Source organism: Hypanus sabinus, chromosome 1 (assembly GCF_030144855.1).
Source record: "Hypanus sabinus isolate sHypSab1 chromosome 1, sHypSab1.hap1, whole genome shotgun sequence".
NCBI classification, from domain to species: Eukaryota; Metazoa; Chordata; class Chondrichthyes; order Myliobatiformes; family Dasyatidae; genus Hypanus; species Hypanus sabinus.
Window position 1 is genome coordinate 184,094,568 of NC_082706.1, and position 23,204 is coordinate 184,117,771.

General features: G+C 40.2%; 1 protein-coding gene across 1 annotated transcript in view; it reads left to right on the forward strand.

Moving 5' to 3' along the window:
* The first annotated feature begins 1,094 nt into the window (after positions 1-1,094).
* LOC132383383 (peptidase inhibitor 15-like) overlaps positions 1,095-23,204 on the forward strand; it is a 29,274-nt gene continuing 7,164 nt past the window's right edge. Inside the window, exons 1-4 of the mRNA XM_059954307.1 lie at positions 1,095-1,414; positions 18,864-18,982; positions 22,435-22,567; positions 22,663-22,778. Of these exons, the coding sequence (XP_059810290.1) occupies positions 1,145-1,414; positions 18,864-18,982; positions 22,435-22,567; positions 22,663-22,778 (638 nt within the window). The 5' untranslated portion in view covers positions 1,095-1,144. The remainder of the gene's footprint in view (positions 1,415-18,863; positions 18,983-22,434; positions 22,568-22,662; positions 22,779-23,204) is intronic.

A 23,204-nucleotide genomic window follows, 5' to 3' on the forward strand; every position in this document is an offset into this window, starting at 1 on the left:
GACGTCGGTGCGGTATTATCTTTCTGTTTCACTTGGGGGCAAATTTATTGTTAAAGATTTACTGCTGTGTAGTGCGCTATTAATTCGACATTGCTTGGCACGTCATTCAGAAAGATTCGAATAAAGACAACGATTCAGCAGTCTGTCTCCCGTAACACTTGTAAACTTCTAAAGCAGGTGGTGTAAGAGACGGTCTCGTTTTACAATCGACTGGATAAACAAAAGCTTTAAAAATCCGAATTCATTATCTTCTTCAGATAAAATTGCACCTTATCGGCTTAATTTCCAAGACTTTAATAAAACGTGTTTAAGATACCAGTCTTGTGCGCCTTTTCACTATAAGATGACTGTACTCTCTCAGAACTATAATTTGGACCATTTCCGAATCATTGTTTGTAACATTGCTGCAGTCTTTCAAAACAGAGATGGAAAACACGGTTTATTCTTCGTACTGACACCACGCACAATGTTCTCCCCTGCCAGCTCTCCCGATCACACGCACATGTGGTTTGGAATAGCTTATGATGAAAGTCTGGCAAACAGTGAAAAGAGGGCCAGCGAAGGAGGTGGGTCTCCAACTGATAATATACTGACTCAGGGACTGTGAAGAGTTAAAGAGACACCATCATCAAGGAGAAAGTGTTTGCCTTCCTGGGTCGTTTTACCCAATATAAAAGCACAATAACAGCAGTCTTAGACCAGAAGAAACCCCTCTCACGTCTACGATTTCTCCAGCGTCACGTTACCGCTTTACCTCTCTCACATCGGAGGACACTTTTCAATACTCCTTCGAAATTTAGGAGGGCTCGGACTATATTTTTTGCCGGTGACTGTAAGCAGCAGGTGAGCTACACTTATCATTACGTTAAGTATATTTTTAAGAAAACAAATTACCGTATCCAGCAGGCAGCCGATTTGCAGTAAGTGAAAACCCATTTATATTTCAGTTAACTGAATGTTTCTATTTGCAAACGAATATCGATATTAGGATGATATATAGTTAATGTATGCATTGGTACGAGTTCCTCAGCCACGCTATCGATTGAAAATGGAAACTGTATATGCATACTGATCTACCTGCACATATTGTTCTTTATTCAGTGTAACTTCTGATTTGCAGTGCTCCGCTTACCCTTCGGCAACCATGAGACTCTGCTCCACATTAAGTTTAATCAGGTTACTGTGCGCTCTCCAGGGAACAAGTGCATTTATTTCAGTTAATGTCAGCGACACGCTCCTCTCATCAAACTTCAGTGGGAAAGAATTATCCTGGAGAAAATATCCTGGACCCGAGAATGTCCCTAAAACCAGACGGAGGCGATACATCTCCCAGAATGACATCTCGGCTATTCTCGATTACCACAATAAAGTTCGAAGCCGCGTCGTCCCACCTGCCGCAAACATGGAGTATATGGTGAGTTCACCGGGCTGCTTTGAATCAGTTCCCTCCGCTCGTCTGCACGTTCGCCAATCACTATGCCATAGGCGTGGTGTAGTTTGAGCAAAGGGAAAGCAATAGCAGATTTCCAAAAGCCTTAATAGTTTTACACCCCCTACCGGATAGAGAACGATTTGAAATTCAGAACCAAAGCAACCGCAGTTCTTCAAAAAGAATTAATTGAGCGGTTTTTTTAAAAAATTGCATCGAATGCCAAAAACGGAAACTGAGAGAAATCAGAAAAAAACTGTCCAGCACCGAAAGGAAAGAGAATATGACAGCTAAGAAATCCAGTCCCCCTTCAGTGAGCTCTATCATGGAAGAATTAATGGTGATAAAATATTGTTTGTAAAAGCCAGTAGATTTATACAAAAAATCAATCTTTTTGAACCCGCACATTTGGCACTATTGCGAGATTCTTTGAAAAGCTATTTCAGTTTTTAATGGTATCAATATCTCGGGCAACAGCTTGTAAGATCAACTAACAATAGTTAGTTAATAGTTTTCATACTTGCTGATCAACCTGCAGAATATAAGACTTACTAATCAAAGAAATAAGGGGAAAAAGTAGAGCATAAAACAAGCAAAGATTATTTCAGTTTTCATTTTTACAGTAACCAATTTTTTACCAACCAGCATCTGCAATGTTGAGATTAATAATACTTCCTTAGTGTTTTCTGAAAATTTATGTGCATTTTATCATAATAAATTGAGAGATCTAATGAAAATATTTTCATTTCCATTCAAGCGCATATGATACAACAAGCCATGTTAAAGAAGATCATCTTGTCAGCAATGTTTATATTGTGTTAGATGGTTTATCAGATTCATTTTATTCTTCTGAACAACAAGTAGAACCTCCAACAGCTTCTGAAGATACTCTGGCCTTACAGCTAATCAAATACAGCAAAAGTACTAAGAGACTGGTGTATTTTGATTTAATCTCAACCAGTTACTCTTGGGTAAAGATGCCTCATGTCCAGCGTAGGTGAACAGTATATTCATTATTTAGGCAAAACTCTCATAATAAATTATGTCAAAAATATTCAGATCTGCAATGATGTGTATATTCTCTCAATGAGTTGCCATAATATCCATTCCAAGTGCTTGAAACTCACACTATTCTTCCCCCAGCTGTGTTTTACCTTATGTTAAGTCAAACATTTCATTGAAGATAAAAGATCAACATTATCAGTTAACTTTTATTTCTTCATCGGAAGCTTGATTACTGATGATGTCACTGCAGAGGAGGAGGAGGTTCATAGACAGGTGGCTTGAGTATGTGCTCCTTCTGCTGGAATATACTGGGTCAGCAATCTATCATGATTTGCCTAAAAAAATTCCCTTTTTTCCTGCACAGGACACTCCTCATTCTTAAGTGTTTTTTTTATAGAGAGTGTTGTGTATGGAACGTACTGCCAGGTATCTTGGTAGAGCTAGATATATTTGGGACATTTAAGAAACTCTTAGATAGGCACGTAGATGATAAATATCATGGGCTATCCAGGTGAAAAAGGTTTATTTGATCTTAGAACAGGTTTAACATCAGCACAACATTGTGGCCTGTACTGTATTGTAATGCTCTATGTTCCCCATGTTTTCTATAAGCACAAAGAGGAAAGCTGAATGTAGGAATAGTGCGGTCACTGTAAAGATTTTGTGGGGTACGAAAGAAGCTGGTGAGCTTGAAAATCAAATAACTGTGGATTATGGAAATCTTAAAAACAGAAAATGCTTTCAACTCTCAGCAGGTCAGGCAGCTTCTGTGGAAGGAGAAACAGGATTAATGTTTCAGTTTGTACTGACTCACTCCACAGATGCTGCCTGACTTTCTGAGTGTTTCTAGCATTTTCTGTTTTTAATTTCAGGCTGACAAACTGATCTCCTTTCCACTTTGCATGTCTTTTCCTGAGGGGATCTCCCATCTGAAGAGCCCTGTGCTGGAAGCAAGGTGGACTTTGCACTGTAGCTATGCAGCTTCCCCCTGAATGAGTGTACACCTTTCACTGGAGGACAGCAAGCCCTTTTGGCAGGGATGGGAATTGGAAGATTCAGACTGTGGGTGTCTGGCAACATGGAAGATTGCAGCTCAACACCTACTTCCCCTGTTGTGCTGTATTTTTACTCTTGGCTCTGTGCCCCTCTCATTCACAACATATTGCCCTAGGAAAAGCAGTATCTTCTTCAGAGTGCAAATGAAGTCGCCTTGATGGTGTGAAGCTGTAGGGTGTAAGGTGTTCTGGTCAGGGTGGGGTGGTAGGAAATATGCAACTATTTCCAAACATTATCACTGAAACAGGGCATTAGGAAGCAAAATTTGGAACTCTTCAAAGCTGTCAGACTTTCACTTCTGTCTGGCTCATACAACTGGGAAAGTGCATTGAGCTGTTGTGGTGGTGTGCTCTCAGAGGACAGGACCTGGGTGTGGAGGAATGGCAGGTTTTCTCTGTCCCGGAGGTCACTGGCACCAGCTCAACCCGGGAGCTGTAGATGGCAGGCTCACAGCTCGACCCAGGAGCAGGGGAACAGTAGGAGCCCTAGGAGGAGACAGAAACAAGAGGTTAAACGTAGGAATACCAACAGAGTTTCAGAGGAGTATCCAAGCAACAACAACACTAGACAATTCATTTTCTCCAACACAATGACTTCTCTAAGGCACTTCTTCTTCTTCTTCTTCTTCTTCTTCTTCTTCTTCTATTTATGGCAGTATAGACGCACCTAGGCGTATTACTGCCCTCCGCAGGATGTACAATTAATTACAGAATTTCAAGAAACTCAACTCTGAGGCACTGAATGAGAGTCCTCTTTAAATATTCATAGGCTGCGCCAGTCACAATTAATTTAACCAGACCAAACCAAAAACACAAGGGCTTAATGGCTCTAGTTAAGATAACAGTTTGTAAATACAGGTGTTCAAGAAACCTAGAAGCTCAATGCTCTGTGGCAAGCTGCAGGGCTCATGACAGTTGTTTTAAGTCGAGCTATGAAAGAGTATTGCTGGGCAGCAGACCACTAAATGAATGGACATAGTTTTCATCAACATAGGTAGATACTTTGCTGAAATTTAAAAAAATTACTATTGAAATTTATGTACAGCAGATTTCTGGCACAATAAGTGGTATAAAAGGCTAAATGTAGACATCCTCAAACTACTATAAGCATAATGAAAGTCTATGCTTATTGGTAGCATATTTAGTACAATTATATCTAAGTTAATGGTGTCTCTCTTTGCTTCTGTTTAAGCATTCTCACCTCGCCCCCCTCCCACCATAAAGTTTTGTGCAATTAACATAGTGGGACACTTTTTGTTCACCCAAAAATTCCTCTTGCTCTTGCTTTCTAGGATGATCAACGCAAGTTGCTTTGATTCACTCCCAGTTAGTTTCTCCAATCACACAATATAGCAGCCTTCCATTTTGTACAAAGCTCCCAATTCCTTCCACCCCCAAGTGAAACGTGCTGCTGTTATTATGAATTCTTAGCTCATGGTCTTTTAGAAAATGATTGGGAAACAGGAAGATAGAGGCATCAGCTCAATTAATCAGATCTATTGCTCATTTGTCTAAAACATGGTTCTTAGAGAAATTTTGATGAAAGCCAAGATATGGTAGAAGCACTTCTCCGTTATAATTCATTGGGCTAATATGATTTCTATAACTATGGGCATTTATGTTGCTGATTTTGTTTTCCATGCAGATTCAAAAAGTAATGCAGTCTTTCAGTCACTAGAATTTCCTGTATTTAAGGAGGAAACAAATTCTCCTCATTTTGGTTTGTTAAGCTTCTTAGAGTATTGGATTTTCTTGGCCTGCCCTCTAGTTTCCAAGTTGTCATGCCCAATAATAACCTTGCCTGACATCTGAACATCAACATTTCAGCATTGTGCCTGCAATGTAAATTTAGGTTTTACTGAGGCGTGCCCATATGGGACAAGCAAGATATGCATAATAGTTGAATAAAAGGGTAACCAATGATGTTTAGAATGAGCTGCATGGCAAATTCCTGTCCTGAACTTGCATGTCATGGAGAGGTTTGCCTAATCTTATTTAGATTGGATGAAGCTTTCTAAGAAATTTGCTTAGTTGGCCCAGATACCTTTAACTGGCCACCAACTCTTGGTATTTAATTAATCTTTTCTGATTCTACTGTTGCATGCCCTTGTTGTGCAAAAGAATGTAAGCCATTCATTTCCATCGCTGTAATGTCACCTGAATCTTCTTAGCTTACAGTTCATAAGTTGCTGAAATGTATATCCATAGCTTTGCTCTCATTGAAATGCACAAAATTCTCACAGGGCTCGACAGGCTTGATGCAGGGAGGATGTTTCTTCTGGCTGAGCATTCTTGAAGCAGGGCCAATGTCTTAAAGCAAGGGGTAGACCATCCAGGATTGGCATGATTAGATGTTTTTTAACTGGAAGGGTGGTGAATTTTCAGAATGAAAGCCTGTAAGGACCATAAGAATTAGGCCATTTGACCCATCGAGTCTGCTCTATCATCTTTATCATGGCTGATTGATTTTCCCTCTCCACCCCATTCTTTTGTCTTCTCCCCATAAGCTTTGACACCCTTAATCAAGAACCTATGAATCTCTGCTGTAAAAATACCTAATGACTTGGCCTCCACAGCCATCAGTGGTAATGAATTCCACAGACTCATCAGCCTTTTAGCTAAAGATATTTCTTCTCATTTCTGTTCTAAAGGGATGTCCTTCTATTCTGAGGATGTGCCCTCTGATCCTATACTCAACCACAATCAATTCAGACAGAGATGATTTTATTTTCGGATATTAAGGGTGTCACGGGATATGGGGATAGTGCCGATATGCTGCTGAGATAGAAGGCCAGCCATGATTCTAGTGAATGGAGGAGCAGGTTTGAAAGGCTAAATGGCCTCTTCCTTTTCCAGTTCCTTACGATTCCAGTGCAGTTCTAAATTCTGCAAATCTAGAGTCATCTAAAAGGATCCCAATTCAAATGTGTTCTATTCACCTATCACCTGTACAGTTGTTCCAGATTAAACAATGCCTTGAATATTAGCAAACATTTGGGATGTTTTTGCCAGTTACTGCGGTGCTACAGGCATTGTGTGCTATGTAGGAATTCAATTAGTGGGCACATTTCTGACTTGCAAACTGTTCTAGTTAGGATCAGCTCTCAGAAATGAAACCCTGCCTTAACCTGGGGAGGACCTGGAATATCTTTTTTGACAAATGTCTCCAGGTTCCTTTCCAATCTGTATTTGCAATCTGCTCCAGTTGTGAAATTTTCCAAATTCTCTGTATTCCCCGATTTTCTTTTGAGTTTGAATTGTTTTCCCTTAGGCCTTCAGCCTGCCAAAGCCCCAAGCTCTTGAATCCCCCCACTGAACCGCAACATTTACTCCTTTATGATGCTCATTTAAAAACTAGCTTTATGGTTGGATATATGTATATTTGTTATAAAATCTCTTAACATTTGTTGGATGATAATGCTCCAAGGAAGTAATTGAAGTGCTTTATTAAGGTGGAAATACTATACAAAAGTCATCGGCACTCACACACACATATACAAAAGCTGGGGTGCTTAAGACTTTTGTGTAGTACTGTATATTATGACTTTCCAAATAACACTTAATACTACTGAGCTAATATGAAGCTAAGCATTCCTATTCCTGTTTCTGCACCTCCTTCCTATTTTCACCATGTGCATTAATGTGCAGAAGTCTTTGGCTCCTGAGCTATATATAGGTGCACCTAATAGATTTGCAGAGTACTGTATAACTACAATTAATTGCTCCTAAAGAAATGTTTCCCTTATGTATAGTAACTAGGTTGTAATATAAAATTAGAAATGACTGTTGGTAAATTTGGGACCTTTTCAACTATGTAACTGCTTAAGTCTGTTTTTCCTCTCTTGAATAAATATTTGAACATCTACCAGAAAGAGTTTTATATAATGCTGGTGCAAAAATGGTACAGATTCTGTTATGAATGATGTTTGGGATGGATGTTTAATAACATATCTCTCCTAGTTAAATTGTCATTAACTCCATTAAACGAAGCAGGTTAGAACAACAGACATGGAGAAATCCCATGGTATTAGCAATACTAATCACAGCTAATGATCTTCAGATATCAATTTCTAAAATGGCATGTCCACTGAACATTAGGTAAGTGAATAGAGGTAACTGAGAAATATAGGTTTGATTTTGATTGGATTGGTTGAAATGACGGTTCAACAGCAGCTGGCCTGCAGCTTTAGGAAATGACAGACCACCAACAAACTGATGGTGAAAAGGATGTCGGCTTTTCACCAGCATCATTTATAACTGTTTCTAGCTGAGGTTGAAATGTTTACACAGAAGAGGGAAAACAGACTTTAGAGGTGGCACAGTTGAAAAGGTCACATAAAAACAAGAAGAGAAACAGAAAGGGCAGAACATCAAATGCAAAGGGGGCAATTTCACTGGTTTAAATGGCATGTTCAGTATTATCAATACAGACAGACCTGTACATCAAGGGTGATGCTAACTACCAACTCATCATTGGAAAACTAAATTATCTTTTAACTTAGAATATTCTTTACAGAGATAAAGAAGACACACAAATAGAGAAGGTGGGGCCCATGCACAGAACTGATGGAAGGAGGCAGAAATCTAGAATAGGTTCCAATGAGATCCCCCTCATTCTTCTAAACTCCAGTGGGTACAGGCCAGAATCATCAAACGTTCCTCATACATTAACCCTTTCATTTCTGGGATCATTCTTGTGAGCCTCCTCTGGACCCTCTCCAAAGACAGCATATCCTTTCTTAGATAAGGGGCCCAAAAATGCTCACAATACTCTCAATTCAAGACTCTGCCAAACTGGATTGTGGATAATCACATGAAACAATGATTTCTTCTTAATAATTTGTATCCAAGAAATCCAGAACATTCCTTCTAATTCTGCCTTGAAGCTATGGGAGAGTGTATGCTTTTGCTTGTTCTGCTTTCTTAGTTCTTTTGCCTGAGTCTCTCTGGCCCTCCAGTTTTGTTGGCACTGGGAGAGGCAAACTGTCACTTGTGGTCATGAAGAGTGCCAATAGATTGTCGGTATTATCTAAATGATGCTGGAGAATTTGCAGTTATCCTAACACTGACCTTATTATTTGTATGGAAAAAATCTACATTGCAGACCTAGCCAAAGCAATTGAAAAAGTAAGAAGTCTAATTCCCCAATGGATGGTAATTCAAACAGAAATGCGTTCAGAATTATGCTTCTACAGACTAAGCCAATTTTCAACTGAGCAGCACTGTGGCTTTTGGAGACTGCAAAAGAATCTCTAAGTACCTGTGTTAAAGGGCATTTGGCCACAATGCACAGTTTCAAAGAGGAGCAACAGTTTCTGCCTTACAACTATCTATGCTATGTGTGTCCTAAAGATGGGGGCGAATTTCAAAACACACAAATAGAGAAGGTGGGGTTCATCCACAGAACTGATGGAAGGATGGAATTTTGTGTTCCAGAATTCCCTGGATTTTCAGAATTGCTGAATAGTTGCTACTTGAACCAACCATAGGTGGTTCTGGGCCATATTTTGATAGTGTAAAGCAAAGGTCTAACTACATAAATAGTAAGGGGCAAGTAATCACCAAGAATAGGAGTGGTAGCAATTCTACATTCTACAACAGGGTGCCACCAGCGTTTCCCACAATTGTGACCAAGAGGCCTGAACAGAATCATGTCAGTAAGATGAAAGACACCAAGGAAGCAGGTGAGCTTTACATCTGTGGGAGTGGAACAACTAGAGAAAGTTCTAGAACCATAGAACCATAGAACTTTACAGCACAGAAAGAGAAAGGATTTATGTAGAATTAGAAAAGCAGGGTATGAGCTAAAGTCCTGTGTGTGGGAGATCCTGTCTTCACTAACTTGATTGGTATTTTCTGAGGAAGCAACTGAAAACATTCTTGAAGGCAGGGCAGTGGAAGTCCGACATTTTTAGATAGGCATTTGATAGAGTTGCATGTGTTAGGTTGGTCCAGAAGGTTAAGCCATATGGAATCTGAGGCAACCTTGATTAGTTGGATCCTAAATTGGTCTAATGATAGAAGGCAGGATGTATTGGTGAGACATTGTGTTTCTGATGGGAAATCTGTAAAAAGTAGTTCACGACACAATGAACTTTGTTGTTTGTGATATATTAACAACTTGGGTGTGAATGTAGGAAGTACGGTTAGTACGTCTATGGATGGCACAAAATTGGTGGTGTTCACATTTATCCACATTATTCTTCACTTACTGATGTAGACCGTAAATGAAAGTAAATTTTTATAAACGCAGGTATCTTTGGGTTCAAATGAATATTCTTGAAAGTAGCAAAACAGATACTTAGAGTGGTGAGGATGGAATGTAATATGCTTTTCTTCATAGGCCAGGCATATAAAATAAGAATTGGGATGTTATGTTGTAACACTGCCAGACACTGGTTCAGCCATAGTTGGAGTATTGTGTGCAGTTCCAAGTGTCACACTCTGGGAAGGATATAGTTGCACTGAAGTGAGTGGAGAGGAGATTCACTAGAATACTACCTGGACTGAGGAATTCAGTTATGATAGAGATTGGATAGGCTAGGGTTAAATTTCCTGGGACAAAGGAGCCTGTGGCATGCCCAGATTGATGTTTTTAGAATTATGAGAGGGCAAGATTGTAAGAATCTCTGTTCCATAGTTGGGGATATCAAAAAGAAGAGAACACTGGATAAAGTGACTGGATCAAATTTTAAATGCAATCTGGGGGGAATGTTTTTAATTCAGAGTGGTTGATACCTGGAGCACTGTGCCAGGGGAGTGTGAGGAATCAGTTGCGGTGTCTATGTTTAAGACTCATTTAGACAGAGGCAAAGCATAGAAGGAGACAAATCTATATAGGCAGGTGGGGTGGGCAGAATGGTAGGCTTTGATGTGATGGGCTGAGAGCCTTTTTCTGTGCTGTGCACCTCAACAATTCCATGTCTAAATAAAAGAGACAACTCTGATGGCATTAGATCAATTGTGAAAAGGAGGAGGCATACTGAATGACACTCCTTCCCTTTAATAGAATTACAGAGAGGAAGATCAGAGCAATTACACTAATCTGATTTTTGATGCCAGGAGAAGCTTTTGGAATAGAAGTAGATGATGGTGAAAATAGATACTGACAATATCATGAGAGGTGAGAGAAAAAGCTACAAGAGTGTTGAAGAATAATTCTGAAACAATATGTGACAAAATCAGTAAAGCTAATGGAAATATAGTTAAGATAAATGGGTAAAAGTCCAAGTTGATAATAACGAGTTATGAAATTGAGTGGGATTACAACTTGTGAGGAGGCAAAGAATCTTCAAGGCAGCCCAGTGAGTTGAATGAGTGGACCATGAGTGGAACATCCACATGGTGGATGCACAATAATGTGGATAAATGGAAGTTTTCTACTTTGGTAGATAGATTTGCTGGGGAGGTGGCAGAGGCAGATACATTATGGGCATTTAAGAAACTCTTAGGTTTCTTAGGGTAGGCACATGGATGATAGAAAGATGGAGAGCTATGTAGGAGGGAAGGGTTAGGTCGATCTTAGAACTGGTTAAAAGGTTGGCAAACATTATGGGCCACAGGGCCTGTACTGTGCTCTAATGTTCTATGTCTTAAGTTATGTTCTGTTTCCGTCAAGATCTACCAATTCACGTGGTCAACTCACGAACCATGCCGCTGTATTGTTTATCATTTCAACATTTCATTCTTTCATTTCTTTTGTTACCTCCACTTAAGACTGGGCTTTGAAAATATCATGGTCCACACAAAAAGTTGCAAGCTGGCTCCATTTCCATTTAGTCTGCATATTTCTTCCATTCCAAGGTTCTTTGACCTCTATACCTCAACATAGTTTTGAATTTCAGTGCATTTCAACCACATTCATCTGCTGATCTGAATACAGCCTGATTTGACCTGCACAGCCTGATTGTGTCCTTCCTGGTTGCCTCAGTATAGTAAGTATAAGTAGAGGGGGTCCAGAGGAGATTCACCAGGATGCTGCTTGGATTAGAGAGCATGTTTTATGAGGATAGGTTGAGTGAGCAAAGGCTCTTTTCTTTGGAGAGAAAATGGATGAGAGGTGACTTGATAGAGGTGTACAAGATGATAGGAGACATAGATTGAGGGGATAGCCAGAGACCTTTTTCCAGGGTAGAAATGGCTAATACAAGGGGACATAATTATAAGGTGATTGGATGAAATTATAGAACACACACAAAAAGCTGGAGGAACTCAGCAGGCTGGGCAGCATCTATGGAAAGGAGTACATTTGATGTTTCAGGCCAAGAGCCTTCCTCTGGACCTCAAGACTGTACTCCTTTTCTTCGACTCTGCCTGGCCTGCTGAGTTCCTTCAGCTTTTTGTATGTATTGCCTGGATTCCAGCATCTGCAAATCTTCTCTTGTTTGTGGAGGAAATTATAGTAGGGGGTTGAAAAAGAGGTACATTCTTTACATAGAGCATGGTGAGAGTAAGGACCACTTTAGTGGTGATGGAGGCAGATACTTTAGAGACATATAAGGAACTCTTGAGTAGCAATATGCAAGATAGAAAAATGGACAGTTATGTAATGGGGAAGGGTTAGATTAATTATTGAGTAGTTCAAAAGACCAGCACAACATTGTGGGGCACAGAGCCTGTACTGTCCTGTAATGTTCAATGTTCTATGCTCTATGTTTTCATACAAAGGAGTGTACAAAATGAGTAAGAAATGGTCCCAGATGGTGAAATCAAAATGAAAATCAACTGAGGAAAAGGAAGAGGGAGTTTGGAAAGAAAGGCAATTGAGGGAGAAGAAAGACGAGACCTGGAAGAAGGGAAACTCAGTGAATAAAATGAGGGATGAATTATTGCAGGTGGAAGCGAGGAGATTCTTCATCAGTCAGAGAGTTGTGAGCTTTTGGAATTCTCAGTGCAGGGAGTTGTGGAAGAATCACTGACTGTGCTCAAGGCTGAGAGAGACAGGTTGGAGTTAGCAGAGGGACGGTGATTACATAGAAAAGTAGAGTAAATGCCAGGAGCATAGCAACCATTGTTTTTTTTAAGTGGCATGGCTCCTGGACTTACAGAGTTATACAGCACAGAACAGGCCCTCCATGCTGATCTTTTTACTCTTTCTACACTAATTCCATTTACCCATGCTAGGATCTGCCTATTTAAGTGTCTGTCTAAATGTTTCCTAAATGCAGTGATTGTATGTGATTTCAGCACCTCCTCTAGCTGCACATTCCAGATATCAATCACCCTCTGTGTTTTTAAAAAAAACTTTTCCCATCAAATCCCCTTTGACGCTCCTTCCTCTCATCATAAAACCATGACTTGTTATTTTTGTATATCCCCACCTCAGGAAAAATAGACTATTTACTCCATCTATGGAAAAGAATGAGCAGTTAGAATTTGGGCTGAGACCCTTCATCAGGACACCTTTGTATTATTTCTACTTTCTTAACAATAAAATAGCATATGTTCCCATGAACCTGAAATATATTCTAGATATTAAGCTATTTATAGATTCTAAATTCCTGCTGAAGGCTCTAAGCTTTGGTTGTTGGAGAAGGGAGACCTGCTTTCTTCTCCAGCAACCACCCCAATCCCATGGCAGTAAATAAGGTGGAACACCCTCTCTTTGACCTCATCATTTACCACCATACAGAGACTTAGTATATTTAAGGTGAAATAGTAATTCACTTACTATTGCATTTTAAGTGAATATACATCTATTGTATTACATTCACTGCCTTGATGTGGTCTTTCTGTATTGGCAAAAACAAGTACAAATTCTTTATTGTTTATTCATAAGTACAATTGTGAATACAAATTGTATTCACTTTGAAGAATACTATTGTTCTGTCTACAGAGGTGACTGTGACATGCAATGGTCTGTTGCTTTGTTCTTCAGGACTGGAAAAGAAGGGGGAAAAGGTCAGAATAAGGAGGAGGGGAAGTTTGTCTATTTATAGGGGAAGTCCCTATAAATGGAAAGCAGTAAAAATCTTGAAGCTACAAACTACTGTCTATAGAAAAGTTTTACAAACAAGCTCTGCATATGGAAGACACTCTATCTGTGAGAATTAAGATGGGCCTTACTACACCTTTCTTATTGCTGCTTGACTGCACAGTAGAAGACAATGAGTTGTTTAATTTGGCTTGTTTCAAACAGACAAGCTGACTCTAAGTTGCTTAGTTCAAGGAAGCTTGCAGACCAGATAGATAATATCATTAAGCAGATAAAATAACTGATCTGTTTATAGCTGGAATGTTTCTGTACTCAAGGAAGTTATCTGTACAGCATTAATTATGAACTGTGAACATTAAGCTGAGATCTATATCTCCAAGATGTTTTTAAGCTAATTGTGTAAAAAAAGGGCACCTGAGGAACTATCATATAGTGTGAAGTCAAACAAGTGGTAGAAAAGAGGTGCAGTCCAGATGTTTAGTTCAGTTCAGGGTTATTAGGAATGGTTGAAGAACATCACGATGAATGACAAGTAAAAGTGGTGACTAAGGTCTAGCTTATGTTTCTGCAATGGACGTTTTGTTCATTTACATCATTCATATGTCGTTATTTATAGGAATGGTACGAACAATATATTTTAGAAATCCTTTCTGTCTTAGGAATGGTTTTTAATTTGGAAATATTTTATAAGATAGAAATTCTCTGAGTTTTAAATATGTTATAAGAATGTTGTTTGGATTTAAATGTGTATCACTGAAAATAAATTAAATGTGTTTAAACTACTTTGTTAGCTAGAAGAGTGGGGACCCGCTGCCAATATAGTAGATATTGGCAGCTAAACCATGCAGAATAAACAAGGAAATAAACTAGTAATAAAATAATAAAATTAGGTAGTTATAGTATAATCTCCTTTTAGTGAGAATACTCATGACTATACAGTATATATCTGATAGGGCTTAAGGTCTTCATTTGAGTTTAGAACTTCACAGTCAGCAAACCCAATACCATCTCACTCTTTCTAAATATATCACCTGATCCTCTGGGTGTTCAAAGCATTTTCCATTTTTATTTTATATTTCAGATGACAACTATGTGCAAAATTCACCATGTAATTTTAGAACAGCAGTGGCTTTCAATCCTATCAAGTCAAATATACTTGTCTAAATTTACTAACCCTTGTGGGAATTTCAGTGGTTAAATGCCAAGTATTTATCTATTGCTTTGTAGCAGAAAAACAATTGTTAATGCTGTAACTACAAGTATTGCCTGTTTTGAAAGGGCATCCAAAAGAATAATATGAGGTAAGTTATGACTCATTTTCGTAGGGTCCATGTGGAAAATGCATGGCTCTTTGTTGACCTATTGACGAGGAACAGATCTTCAGGAATACAATGTGTTTCTAATTCATGGTCTAACAAGTGCCTGTCAGACCAGAAGTAGTGGTGTGGTTATGAACTTTCCAGGGTTTCTTATGACTCATGGAATACCACATGGCCAAATTTGCATTGGCAGACAGATATTACACACCCTTTTTTGGATTTTTTCCACATCTTTTTTTAGCTACTCACTCCTAGCACTGCAAGCTAGAAGCTGAAGCCGTGTAGCATGCAGGCTTTTCCATTGCTGTTGAGTGATGTTCAAATCAGTCTGGACTGTAGTTTTGGATGCTCACTTTCTTTGTCCCAATTCAAGCGATTCAGATCTGGTTCAGTACATATGCTCTTTCTGTATTACCTAAAATCAAGCACATCTCATTTGGTGGTGCTAGAAAGCATTTGCAGGTTTTGCGTGGCTAATTCGCACTGAATTGACCCTGTGAGGGCTGTGCTCCAGATTCGTGCTGACTGATCATTATCATTATTTCTGTTTTAGGTTAGCAGCAATCAGACTGTTTCCTTTACCCAAACACATTGTACAATCCTTACAATTACACTTTGCATTCTCGTGGAGAAGAATGTGCAGTATAATTGGAGCCAGCAATAGCAAATGGTAGGGACAGGAATGTGCAGATGGAGAGAGTGCTTGTCATATTTGGCATGTCCTCAGTGGAGTCCAACATCATGGCTGAGTCCATTGAATACAATGATATCCTTTTTGCCTTAATATCTTTCTCAAAGGTCTCTATTTTCCTCTCTCTCCCAATATTTCCTTAAATGGGATAGAGTAAACATATATGCTTTGTTCTGCCACCTGCCTTATCTCAACCTGTTGCAAGCCTCTCCTATCCCTCACAGTCTCTCTGTCCTCCCAACTCTGCTCATTTCGCTTCAACACCATCCTTCAATGTTTCTGCTAAGAACAGTAACCTGGCCAACAAGTCCTGAATGAACATGAAGGAAGCAAAATGAAGAAACATTGTCATTGGATTTGATGCTGAAAGTCTGGGGTTAAAATACAGAAAATGTTGGAAAACTCAACAGGTCAGGTAGCCTCAATTGAAAAAGAAATGGTCAATAATCCTGGTCTGTGACCCTTGTTCTGAACAAAGTATCATGCACATGAAATGTTAACACACACACACACACACACACACACACACACACACACACACACACACACACACACACACACACACACACACACACACACACACACACACACACACTCACTATGCTGAGTTTTTCTGGCAATTTTGTTTCTGTTGAAGTCTATATGTCAGGGTTCCAAGACAGCAAGGTAGAATCATGTTCTGATGCAAAGGGTTAACATGGGAGTTTCAGTGCGACAGCCTACAAGTCTCCACAGCAGTGGTACAATTGCCTTATGGCACCAGTAACCCAAGTTCAATCATGACCACTGGGCCTGCTTGCATGGTCTTTGCATGTTCTCTCTGTCATCATAGTGATTTTCTCCATGTACACCACACTTCAAAAGCACATTGCTTATTAGGCGAGTTGGCCACTTTAAGTTGGTAGAACCTGCTGGAGTTGATGGAAATTTGAAAGAAGTGAAATAGGATTAGTAAGGAATAGTGTAAATTCGTGCTTGATGGTCAGTATCTACAAACGTCTGTACTTGGTGGATGGAAAGACCTATTTCCATGTTGTATGACTCTACAACTCTCTAGAAGGTGTATGATGTGTTGCCTTTCAAGAGTCGTGAAGTAATGTTACAGCTATACAAGACCCTAGTTAGACCCCACTTGGAGTACTGTGTTCAGTTCTGATCACCTCACTACAGGAAGGATGTGGATATTATAGAGAGAGTGCCGAGGAGATTTACAAGGATGATGCCTTATGAGCATGCCTTGAGAATAGGCTGAGTGAACTTGGCCTTTTCTCCACGGAGTGACGGAGGATGAGAGGTGACCTGATAGAGGTGTATAAGATGATGAGAGGCATTGATTGTGTGGATAGCCAGAGGCTTTTTCCCAGTGCTGAAATGGCTGAAATGAGGGGGTGTTGTTTTAAGGTGCTTGGAAGCAGGTACAAGAGGGATGTCAGAGGTAAGTTTTTCACACAGAGAGCGGTGGGTGTGTGGAATGCACTGCCAGTGAAGGTGGTAGAGGCGGATACAATAGGGTCTTTAAAGACACTCTTAGATCGGTACTTGGAGCTTAGAAAAATAGAGAACTCTGTGGTAGGGAACTTCTAAGCAGATTCTAGAGTAGGTTACATGGTCGGCACAACATTGTGGGCCAAAGGGCCTGTAAGGTGCTGTAGATGTCTATGTAACGCTAGACAAACTGTATGCATAATGAAATCTTTGGTGCCTGACCCAAAGCTATTTTGTAAAGTCAAGGAGTTTGAACACCTGCATTTACCATACACAGGGCTTTGTACAGAGCTTGGAGCCCATCCTTTCCAGCATGGAAGTGTTGGGTAACTCCTTTGTCACTCTTGTGGATCCATCCATTTCATAGAGTTAAGTTTCTACTGTAGCACAAGCCAAAATTTCTGGCATGTTATATACTGGAGTGGAAGCTTAAACCTGTAGTGAGGCACAGATTGCAGTTATAACAGATACCAGTCTGAGTCCTCCTCCTGGACCTCTTCCCTGCCGTTCCTTCTTGTCTTCATTTTCCAACTAGCTTCTGCAATTCAGCCACTTCCAACACTACTCTAACCCTTGCTCTATGAACTGATTTTCACTGTCCCTGATTCTTTCCTCTCCATTCACTTCTGCATTCATCATCTATTACTTTTCAACTGAAAAATTTCAGGAGCCAAAGGCGACGTTTTCATTAATTAAGCCATTTGGATAGTGTGGATCCATTTTGCGATGTGGGGTATGAGACATGGGTGCTGACTATTTAGTCGGCTGCCAGAATCACTGCTTTGAGAACAATAGTTACACTGATAATTCCGCGAATACGCTTCAAGGGTAATACATGCAATTTCATAATCTTACCTGCCTCTGGAGATTTCAGCTATTGAAATTGCCAGAGACATTTTTTTCCGAAGGCAATTTGAGTAACATAGATTGAAATGATATTATCACACTGTGTCCTATACAAATGGTAAGAGCTGATAGATATATTAGAAAGGAAGAGCCCAGAGTGTCGATTAAAGGGAATACAGTTTAATAAGGATAAAGAACTATAAATGGGATTCTACATAGGGGAAAACATTACATAGAACTTCAACATACATGCATCAATTCTAGTTTGTTTTGTGTATATAAACCACATTGATTAAATAAGGCCCTCCGTTGGTCGGGGTTGACCATTGATATAGCATCCTAACTGTTCATGTGACTCACAAGCTAGAGCAGTACAATATGGAGAATGAGCTGTTGTCCATGTAGCAGACTCCCCCCGTCCACATAGCTGATGAACACTAAGGAAGAGCAGAGACCGATACAGTTTGGCACCAGTGGCGTTGCAGGAGTTGCCAGTCAGTGTTGAACTCAATGTAGGGCTGCCTTAGGGATCCCAGCTTCATATATTTCCTTGGGGTTTACTCCCAAAGCCTCCCACATGAGTGGGTATAGTTGCAAGGCAGGGAGGTTTGAGACCAGAGTTTTCCTTCTCCTCGATGAGCTGCCAACCTCAGCCATCAAGACTCATCTTCCTGAAGTGACTGGTTTTAAGGCACCAGTAACTTGCCTTTGTCTCTTCATCTGTCAGTAGAAATGGTTCCACCGGGCTTAGTAACTAAGTCACAAATGAAGGCTAGGAGCTGCTGTTGGTTATCGGAGGCTATTTGAGGTATAAGACATTGGGAGCATTTAATAGGTAGTGGAGCTTGCCCCCACTATGTTCTCCGGCTATGACACCCTTTAGATCATACCTTACATATTCACAAGAAGGGTGCTCATTGGTGGAATATATCCTTTAGCCATAGTTTCTGCGCAGGAATCGTCAATTGAAATTTAAGCAAATATGAAATGTGATATCTTCTTGAGCCACGAGTGCAGTATATCATGTAATTGTTGGAAAATTTGGCATACATCTTAGTTTATAATGCAAAGTGATTTTTTTCTTCTTACATTAATACAGATATGGGATGAAAACCTTGCCAAATCTGCTGAATCTTGGGCTGCCACTTGTATATGGGATCATGGACCAAAATATTTACTGAGATTCCTTGGACAAAATCTTTCAGTTCGCTCCGGACGGTGAATGATTTTTTAGATTTGCTTATCTCTGTATCCTGTGTCATATCAACCAGGAGGATCTGTATTCCCATTCCCACTTGTGCTAATTTGCTGCTCTCAGCCAAGCAGTTACTGGTGAAATCACAGTTGATCTCAATCACCCAATAAAAGGCAAGGGAAGAATCAATCAGGATACTAAGTTCCAGTGGTAGATATTGATAACTATGCATGCCATTTGAGGGCAGAATATGATTTAATTTCAGATCTGGAGACACAAGAGACTGTAGATGCTGGAGTCTGGAGAAATAAATAAAGAACTTAATGGATTGAGCAGCATCTGTGGGAGGAAAGGGATTTGTAATAACTCCTTGACCCACTGAGTTCTTACTGCAGATTTTTGCTGATTTCAGATCCTCCAGACCAAAGGTTCCTAATCTTTTTTATGCCATGGATCAATACCATTAAGCAAGAGGTCCATGGACCCCAGTTTGGGAACCCCTGTTCTAGTCAGTCTAGGATCCCACATGAGAAGATGAGGTTCTATAACATGAATTACAGAGTCAGAATTCTATGCCAGGAAGAAGCAGGCCAGACAGCATCTACTGAAAAGAGTACAGTTGATGCTTTGGGCCAAGATCCTTCATCAGGATTGGAGAAAAATTCCTAAACTTACAGCCCAAAACTTATAGTGACGTGATTCCTTTTTAAAAAAAAGGAAATAAAAATAGGGAATAAAATGATGCAGTAAGGTTTCTGTAATGGATTTAAGCTGCACCATGCAAACATATTCTAAGGAAAATGTACTAATAATTCACACTTGATATGTTAGGTCTCTTGTATTGAAAAACTACAATGTTAGATTAAATTAACAGTTATAATGTGCAGGGTCCACTAATTGTCTAATTATCATCTTAGTATGATTGATCATACCCTATCCACAAGGTTACAATTTCAAATTCAAGTTTAGTTGTTATTCAACCATGCATGAATGCAGTTAAACGGAAAAGCTTAAAGCCAAGATACAAAGCACAATACCGAAAGTCACACACAGCACAAGGCAGATATACAGTAGCACATAAGATATCAATAAAGTACAGTCACACAAAAATATATAGTACAAGACCCCAAGTCCATGAACATTGCATGAGTCTGCAGTCAAATACAATACCACTGGTCTTCTGCAGATGAACACTGGGTGGGGGGTGGGGGGTTGGCAGCACCAACTCCAACACCTCTCTTGTGGGAGGTTGCAAACAGGCAAAACCGTGGCTTGAGGCCTAGTCCTTGCTATCACCGAGGCAATGCAGCTACCCCGTCAATATATCAGTGAATCGGACTTGCAGCGTTCCTCATTAACAATGTCCAACAGGATCTTGTCATCCCAAGAAAAATGACTAAGATGATCACTCGCTGGTAGTTGATCCCACCTCAGAATTTGACTCACACACACTTACTGGAGGAACTCGGCAAGGTAGGCAGCATCTGTGGAAGCAATAAATAAGCAGCATTTTGGGTTGAGACCCTTCCACTCTAATGCCATATATAGAGATCTGAATTATTAGATTTAAAGCTCTTCAGCTGAAAATGTTAAATCAGCATTCTTTTTTAAGTAATTCATAGCAATACGAAAGATTCTCTGAATCCATAGGAAGAAGATAGGGTATGATTTGGATTCCTGGTCTATATTCCCTTTTTCAGTGAATATTACCAAAGCATCTTTCATCTCAAGTCAAGTTCATTGTCATTTAACTATATACATGTATACTGTCAAATGAAACAATGTTTCTCCGAACTAGAGTGTAGAGTAGCACACATAAATTAACAACAATAGCTTATGTAGACAAGGATAAGATCTACAGATGATTCACACATAAGTAACAAACTAAAGTGCATCAATTAGATATTGTAAGATACAGAACAGATTAACCAGTGACACTTTGAATGCAATGTGGCAGGGAGTTCAGAAGCTTAATGGCCTGAGAGAAGACACAGTTTTCCATCCTGACCGTTCTTGTTTTTATGCATCAAAGTCTCCTGCCTGATGGTAGGAAGCCAAAGAGGAGGCTGGATGGATGGGTGGGACCCTTAATAACACTAAGGGCCCTGAGTATGCAGCGCTCCTGATAAACGTCCCCGATGGATGATAAGGAGACCTCTGTGATCCTCTCAGCTGTTCTCACAGTTCTTTGTGAGGACTTCCGGTCCGATGTTTGGCTGCTCCCATACCAGATGGAGATGCATCTTGTCAGGACGCTCTCAATGGTGCTCCTGGGGTGGGGGGGGGGAATAGCCTCTCTTGCCTCAATCTGCTTAAGAAGTGGGGGCGCTCTTGTGCTTTCTTGTCCAGGGAGGTGATAGTAAGGGATCATGTGAAGTTATCTGTGATGTGAACTCCCTGGAACTTGGTGCACTTAACTCTCTCTATGGAGGAGCCATGTATTCGCAGAGGGGGATGGTTCACCTGCACCGTCCTGAAGTCCACAACGATTTCCTTGATCTTTTCCATGTTCAGACTTAGATTGTTCTCCTCAAACCAATCCATCAGCCGCTCCACTTCCTCTCTATACTCCGTCTTATAATAGTGGTCGATGACTGTTGTGTCATCCGCAAACTTGATGACACCATTTGAGCTGAATCCTGCGACACAGCCACGTCTCAGCAGTGTGAACAGCAGTGGGAGAGCACACAGCCCTGGGGAGCACCGGTGCACAGTGAAATGGGTAAGAGGCGAGGCTGTGGGACAGAAAGATGCCAGGAAAAGGCCAGCAACATCATGAAAGACCCCCACCTACCCTGCTCATGGACTGCTTGTCCCAAGTGAAGAGGTTACGCAGCATCCACGCCAGGACCACCAGACTCAAAAACAGTTACTTCCCCAAAGCAGTCAGGTTGATCAACACCTCCACCGACTGACCTGCTAACCCACCCCTCCACAACCCCACCACCACTTCTTTATCATTTCCTGTCAGAATCACCTTATGAACAGCTACTCCTGTACCTAGTTCCTTCATGTACTTACAATCAATCTATGTAGATAAGCTTTTTTATGCATTTATATTTATTGTTTTCTTCGTATTGTGTTCTTCAGGTTATTTTGTTTCTTGTGCTGCATCGGATCCTTTACACTTGATACGGATGGTGTCATGTAACACCATGGTCCTGCAAAACATTGTCTCATTTTTACTATGTACCGTACATAGCAGTTATGGTCAAAATGGCAATAAAAGTGACTTGACTTGACTTGAGTCCTGATGAATGGTCTTGGCCTGAAATATTGAATATTTATTCTGCTCCATAGATGCTGCTTGACCTGCTGAGTTCCTGCAGCATTCTGTGTGTGTTTCTCTTCATTTTATGTGATTGTCTATGAAATAGATAGGCGGATGAGTTAAATGCTAAATAAATGCAAGTGTTTAGTGCTTTGGCCTTAGAGCAACCATCTAATAGCTTAAAATATTTATTATTCTGAGTAGCTATCGAAATATTCTACAGCTGGTAAAACCTTGGTACGATGAAGTGAAGGATTACAGATTTTCATATCCTCAAGACTGTAACCCCAGGTGTCCCCTGAAATGTTATGGACCAGTATGCACTCACTACACCCAGGTAAAACCTTTTTGATATTTCATCAGACTTTTTATTAAAATGTCTCAAGAGTCTATATCGCATAATAACTGAAAACAATGCTTGCTGTGTTTCAGATGGTTTGGGCAACTTCCAACCGAATAGGGTGTGCAATCAATACCTGCAACAACATGTATGTCTGGGGGTCCACTTGGAGACGGGCTTTTTACCTTGTATGCAACTATGCTCCAAAGTAAGTGCTCAGATTTACCCCAACTAATTGCATTTCATTTTTACCTATCTAATTAGTTGTATGTTCTGTACACTGACATACTTCATTTGATTCTTTTGTTTTCGTTGCTCCTCTCCGTGCCTCGTGGTGCATCGGGTGGTGACCTTGCCCTTTCTTTTGCACATGTCGGGTTTTTTTTTACGAGGTTGAGCTGCTGGCTCGATGCTCAACCCAGCACAGGTGGAAAGCATGCAAGGAGCCGGCTGGGTTCGAAGCCTGGCATGGGTGACACCATGCCACCGGCAGGCTGACCTCCTTTGATATTAGCCGCCAAATTCATTCTGGGCTAACCTTTCCAGCTTTTCAATATTGAAAGTAACCTGCTGGAGAAATTAATAGAATGGCTAGGTTCTATATTGAGTGAAAACTATCTTCTGCCAGATCACA